The sequence below is a fragment of the Clarias gariepinus genome, chromosome 17 (assembly GCF_024256425.1).
Source record: "Clarias gariepinus isolate MV-2021 ecotype Netherlands chromosome 17, CGAR_prim_01v2, whole genome shotgun sequence".
Taxonomy (NCBI): Eukaryota; Metazoa; Chordata; class Actinopteri; order Siluriformes; family Clariidae; genus Clarias; species Clarias gariepinus.
This window is the reverse complement of record NC_071116.1, coordinates 4,211,403-4,217,780: the sequence shown is the minus strand read 5'-3', so window position 1 is coordinate 4,217,780 and position 6,378 is coordinate 4,211,403. Positions and strand designations below refer to the sequence as shown.

At 36.2% G+C, this 6,378-nt stretch overlaps 1 protein-coding gene across 1 annotated transcript; it reads left to right on the top strand.

The window, feature by feature from the left end:
- The first annotated feature begins 2,513 nt into the window (after positions 1-2,513).
- Positions 2,514-5,358, top strand: LOC128545680 (collagenase 3-like). Its single transcript, XM_053516192.1, has 10 exons — positions 2,514-2,639; positions 2,730-2,971; positions 3,074-3,222; positions 3,691-3,819; positions 3,903-4,064; positions 4,147-4,282; positions 4,381-4,514; positions 4,609-4,762; positions 4,845-4,948; positions 5,059-5,358. Exons 1-10 carry the CDS (start codon positions 2,520-2,522, stop codon positions 5,151-5,153), a joined length of 1,425 nt encoding a protein of 474 aa, XP_053372167.1. The 5' UTR covers positions 2,514-2,519; the 3' UTR covers positions 5,154-5,358.
- The last annotated feature ends 1,020 nt before the right edge of the window (positions 5,359-6,378 follow it).

The window sequence follows — 6,378 nt, the reverse complement described above, 5'->3', positions numbered from 1 at the left end:
TGATTGATGTTTAGCATACACTCAGTACAAGTGAGACCAAGTAATAAAATGTCAATAATACTTAAGTAAATTATAAATACACAAAACTAATACTATTAATTAATACTATAAAACTAATTACAACTACTCAAGTATTGTCCACCTGACAAAAGCTAGAAAAAGCATGGTGCACTGAGACATCTTGGCATATCTTGGGAAGCTTGATCGGTGCATAGTGTACAGTATATAGTGAATAAGTGGTTCACACTTATATTACTATTGAACACTATGCTTTCTGAGTGGTGAAGATTCAAAGATTTAAAGAACTTTATTGATCCCAGGAAGATATTGCTTTGTCTTGGTTACAGATTCTTTAAATAAGAAGCAGACCTGGGTTACAATCACTTAAAAAACTTTATACTCATTAACAACAAAGATAAGTAGCTTTTCCTAAGCAATTTTATCTTAGGAGCAGTATGCATTCACAAGATCATTTCCAACAAAAATATTAAACGTGACAATCAGAAAATAATTGTTCATAAAACTCTTATAAACATATCTAGCTAGGCTAAATTAAAGAAGTAGTAAAAATGATCCAAAAGTGTTTTACAAGACCTCACTCAATTTATACCTAGACCAATCGTGACAAAAGACCTTTCACAAGCTGGCCGGAAATGTGGTTTGTGGTTTTGTGATGCCATTTGGAAATTCCAAGAATTCATGCAACTGTGTTTGTATACAATGACTTACAAATTCTGTAAAGGAAATGTGGAAATGATTTTATTTCAGGTTTTTGTTGTAAATCTGTAAAAGAAAAATAATAACAAGCAAACCAAATTTAGTTTACTATAAATTATATACAGTAACAAATTCAACATTGCTGTATATACACCATATTTTTCTCTTCATAATTATTCTCATGAAATACATACAACTTTTTTCAGGTAGTAAATTATTCTGCATGTTTTGGTAAAAATTATGAGCTTTAAATAAATTATACAAATAGTTTTTATTCTGCATGTCATCGACTTTGAGTACAGTATCACAACTTTAAAATATGTGAGATTTTCTTTAACTTTTAGTGAAAAGTAGGAAAACTAAGCATAGGGTCCAGATTCAACTTTTGTTAAAAATTTTTTATTCAACTTCAGATTTTTAATTTAATGCAGTTATATTCGGGGCAAATGCTACTTAAGCCATGAACAAGCTCCTTGAAGGATATTGAACACTTTATGTATAAGGAGCATTTCTGTTACTGTTTACTGATAGTCTAAATGAGATTAAAAAAAAAAATCATATAAAGCTCAAGTTAAACCAATACACATATTTTCTATCTTGTCAAAAGCAGGCTTAAAGCTGGTGTTTAAATAAAAGTATTTCACGAGAGGACATGCTGTACACTGTGAAGTAAATACACTTGTGCTTCTGCTGAAGGCTATAATTTTCTTTGCTGATGCTGTTCACAAGCTTGGACATGCCCTAAGTATCTCGCAATTATTTGCCCCTGGAGCATTTGTTTGAGACAGTGTTATTTAGGACAGTGTTATTTGGGACAATTGTACTTCAGCTAGAAATTTTCGGGTTCATGGATAAATAGTCCATGAAACGGGTATTTTGTCGAGTGATATTTGTGCCAGTAGTATTTTGAGACTTTGCGATGGTGGTATTTAATGCAGATAACTAGGATCATGGTTTTTAAGGCAGTGCTATTTGGCACAGTGATGATTCCTTTAGTGGTATTTATAAGAGTGATTTTTGGGAGAGTGATATTTTATACAGTGATACATTGTGTATTGGTACACGGGGCAGTAACACCTGATTATAGTAATATTTGATATAGTGATATTTGGGACAGTGGGGTTGGTACATTAATATTTGTGGTAGTAGGTAATAAAATAGTAGTACCTGATATAGTGATGTGTGGGAAATAGGTACTTTGTGATATTTTTCAATTTCCTTCCTTGTAAACTTGATGTTAGTAAGTTTTAAGTAATCATTGACAGTATATGGCTCAACTTTGGCTCCAGACAAGCCAGAATAACAGAAGTGGCCATATCATTAATCAAAACACTTACCAAAACCACACACAGGATGTACACGCATGCACACACATGAATAAAAATAATTAAAATGATTCATAATTAGAATCCTACTCATAGCCCCCACAATAGCCTAATGCACCATGTGATGTATGAGAACATGAGAACATGACAGCTTGCACAGGTTTAAAAATATGATGTTATATGGATGTTTTATCAATAATTTATCTATATTGATGATGGAAATAAGACTAGAGGGAAAAATCACTTTAGTTAAAGTCTCTTATGACACGATTATAACATACAACATACAAAAAGATAAAATAAAATAATGGTTGAATATTTAAGTCCTATTCACAATATGGAGTTATCTGTAATTTCCTTCCTCATATTATGTCACCGTTTCGTGACTCAGGTGGTTGCTCAATATTTCACCCTTTATCTTATATAAAAGGAGGCAGCGAAGCCCACACTACATGAGTTTCGTGAAGGAGAAACAAGATGAAGACTTACCAGTTGTGTGTCCTCATTGGCCTTGTGCTCAGGGTTCACTCAGGTCCTGTAACACCATCTATTGACGATAAGGATCTTCATCATAAGGATGATGAAGAATTTGCAAAGGTAAGAATGGTTTCACCTTCTGCAGTTTAGGATTACAATAGGATTTTACTGGGTGAGGTCTTTAACTGTCAATTGTATCTAATTAACCAGAATTACTTGAAAAAACTGTACAACATGGAAGAAGAGAACGAGTTGTCTTTTGGACGCAAGATCAGTGAGATGAGCTTGAAGCTGGGTGAGATGCAGCAGTTTTTCGGCTTAAAGGTGACAGGAACTCTGGACGATGAAACGATGGAGATGATGAAGAAGCCTCGCTGTGGGGTTCCAGATGTGGCCTCTTACAGAGCCAGACCTTTAACTTACAAATGGTCTACAAACAAATTGACTTACAGGTAACAAAGTAGTATAGTGTATTTAATTAACCCTTTTCTAGCTTCATGAAACAAAGGATGAATAAATTTATTAAGACATACTTTGTTATTTATATTCTATAGGATTGAGAATTACACACCTGATATGTCCATTGCTGAAGTGGACAACTCCATTGAGAAAGCGCTGCAAGTCTGGGCTCGTGTCACTCCTTTGAGGTTTACCCGTATCTACAGTGGTGTAGCTGATATCATGATCTCTTTTTTTGTCAGAGGTAAGTCTCCTACTTTATTGAGTGGAAATTAAAACATTATCTGTCAACAAATGACCCTCCCAGTAAGCATGTAGGCTAGTCCTCAGGTTGATTGTAGAAAATGTTTAAACAAGACTCCTTAAGAGGTGTCTTGTAGGTAGTTTCTAAAAAAAAATTCAAAAGTTATTACTAACTACTCGATGTAAATGCCCTGAATTTTTTTTTTTAGTACACATCTAGTCCAAAAGATGTTTGGGGTGTTAATGTTTTAGGAAACTTTCAAAAAATGTCCCACAGTGTTGTTTGCTCCCACTGAATAGTCTTTCCTGCAGAATATTACAGAATATTGAAACGGTTCTTGTTGACAGGGTCGGCTGAAAAATGTAAAAAGGCAGCCTATGAAATCATTTTTTTTTTTATAAAATCAGAAATCTGGACAAAGTTAAAAGTTTTATCACAATAAACACAGTAACTGTTTTGTGTTTTCAGATCACAGAGATGGCTCCCCATTTGATGGACCTAACGGTATCTTGGCTCATGCATTTTTTCCTTCTCCTGGCATCGGTGGAGACGCCCATTTCGATGATGATGAGACATTCACCTTCAAATCTTCTAGGGGTGATTATGCTCACATTTCATCGAAAAAATGTATACAATACAATATAAAATATGCAACATAATTAAAATGTCTTCTTCTACAGGATACAACTTGTTCTTAGTCGCTGCCCATGAATTTGGACATTCTCTGGGCCTTGAACATTCCAATGTTCCTGGTGCTCTAATGTTCCCAACGTACAGCTACACTGATGTTGACAAGTTTGTTCTGCCCAGAGATGATGTTAATAGAATCCAAGCCCTGTATGGTAAGTTCCTGAACTACATATTATTAGCAAATATACAGTAGAAAAGCTTTCTGTAATTAACAAAGTAAAATTCTTTTGAAAGGCTCAAACACTGAAAAACCTGTTGACCCTGATAAGCCTGAGCCCACCCCTCCAGTCACCCCTAATGCCTGTGACCCCAATCTGGTCCTGGATGCTGTTACAACCCTTCGTGGAGAGAAAATCTTTTTTAAAAACAGGTAAGCCTGAATCCCATAGTAACTTTTACATCATTCATGAAGAAGTTGAGAGATGAGAGTTGAGATATAACCATCTTGTACTGAATTGTCTTGATCAGGTTCTTCTGGCGCAGTCACCCTCAGCTCACCTCGATCGAACAACATCTAATCACGTTCTTCTGGCCACAACTTCCTAATAGTATCGATGCTGCTTTTGAGGATCCATCAGCTGATCGGGTGTACATCTTCAAAGGTAAAATGTAGCACGAATTTGCTAAGAATACTAATCTATTAGTGGTATACTGATTGCATATGAGTTTGTGTTAAATCGTGTTTATGATCCTTAGGTCAGAAAGTCTGGGCTCTCAACGGGTATGACATTGTGAAACGTTTGAATCTTGGTAGCTTCAGGCTGCCAGCTTCTGTGAAGAGGATAGACGCTGCACTTTATGACATAAATTCTAGAAAGGTGTTGTTTTTTGTTGGCAGGTCATACTACAGGTAAGTTTTATAAGCTATATTAAAGACATTTATTTCCTACCTGTTCTTCTTCAAGATGCTAAGTAATACTTCTTTTTTTAAGCTATGACATGGACAGGAGGGTGATGGACCGAGGATCCCCGAAACCTGTGGAACAAATCTTCCCAGGAATGTCAGGAAAGGTTACTGCAGCTTTCCAGGAAAATGGTCAGTATTTAATACATTACACATTTACTTTACAAATTACAAATGACATTATTCACTTTACAATCAAGTGTTTAATTCAGTTGTGAGTAATGTGACTTTTTGTTTTGCAGGTAATACCTATCTCTTTAGCGGGGCGCGTGCTTTTCGTTTCAGTAACGGAAGGCTGGTGAATGTGCTGAGAAGCAATCAGTTTTTGCGGTGCTAGTTTTTCATATTTAAATGCCTCACAGTCGGTGGGGAAATCCAGTGGTAAAGTAAATTATTAAACATTTTACATGGCATTATACTTTAGAACAGTATTAACTTATTTAAAGCATATCATTCAACTTTTTTCATGTTTTATTGTGCATGTAACTGTTTTGTCATTTATGATTTGTGTTTTTAAAATAAAACTTTTTTTGCAATTTCAACTGTTTCTGAACGTGTGATTGGATATGTACTACTGTATGTTGTAAATTAAAGGCAAGACACAGTGAAATCCTCGAACAACAAGAGAACAATGGACCTTTTTCACACATTGTATTACAAATGTACTCACTCAATTTCCATTGATGTGGTTGTGAGAAAGACCTAGACTTGGGCTTCTTGCTGGTATCAGTCATGTGCTTTGAAACAAACAAGGAAGAACACAAGTGCACACACTCAGACTCAGTGAGGTATATATCTGGGCTATTCATGAAATCGTAATCCATGGGTCATGGAAATTCCCATGGGAAAAAGAAATGGCCAAGATAAAGAAGTATCCAAAGTATTAAAATTACCAAAGGAACAAGGAAATAATCAAACTCAAACAAATAACAATGAGAGTTCACTTGAAACAAACACTCTTAAGAGAATAAACAGACAACTAATTAGAAATGAAAACAGCTGCACAACAGAGTAGTTCAGTAAACCAATAACAGCATAATTCCAGACTCTACCCTTGTCATATGGTTATAATTTTGTTGTGACATTGCTTTTTAAAAACACAACATCAAAACCAACGTTGATTTTGAATCTTTAAGTTAGGATTTCTTTAATAAAATGTAACTGGGCAGGGCCCTTTGTCCGAGACAATGTCCTTTGGGATACCATGCAGACGGACTATGTGCTCCAATATCAGCTCGGCTGTATTATTGGCTGATGGTAGTCCGGCGAGGGCCACCAGGTGCACAGTCTTGGAGAACCGATCGATGATAGATAGGATGGTGTCTTTCCCCTCGGAGACCAGCAGGCCTGTGATGAAGTCGACGACAATGTGCGGTTGGAGTTCCCCTGACGTCGGTTGGTTGGTGTCTTTTGCCCTGGCGCACACTGGGCATGCCTGGAAGAACTCATTGATGTCCCTCACGAAGGATGTCCACCAGAAATTGCTTTAAATAAATTGGAGAGTACGCTGCGTACCCGGATGTCCCGAGTTGGGGGAATGGCCCCACTAAAGGACCGGGGAA

Bases quoted from the DNA above. Each gene is read 5' to 3' on its own strand.
- LOC128545680 (XM_053516192.1), top strand. From the start codon at position 2,520: ATGAAGACTTACCAGTTGTGTGTCCTCATTGGCCTTGTGCTCAGGGTT. The intron at 4,515-4,608 runs GTAAAATGTAGC...TATGATCCTTAG, and splicing joins TCGGGTGTACATCTTCAAAG to GTCAGAAAGTCTGGGCTCTC. The intron at 4,949-5,058 runs GTCAGTATTTAA...TTTGTTTTGCAG, and splicing joins TGCAGCTTTCCAGGAAAATG to GTAATACCTATCTCTTTAGC.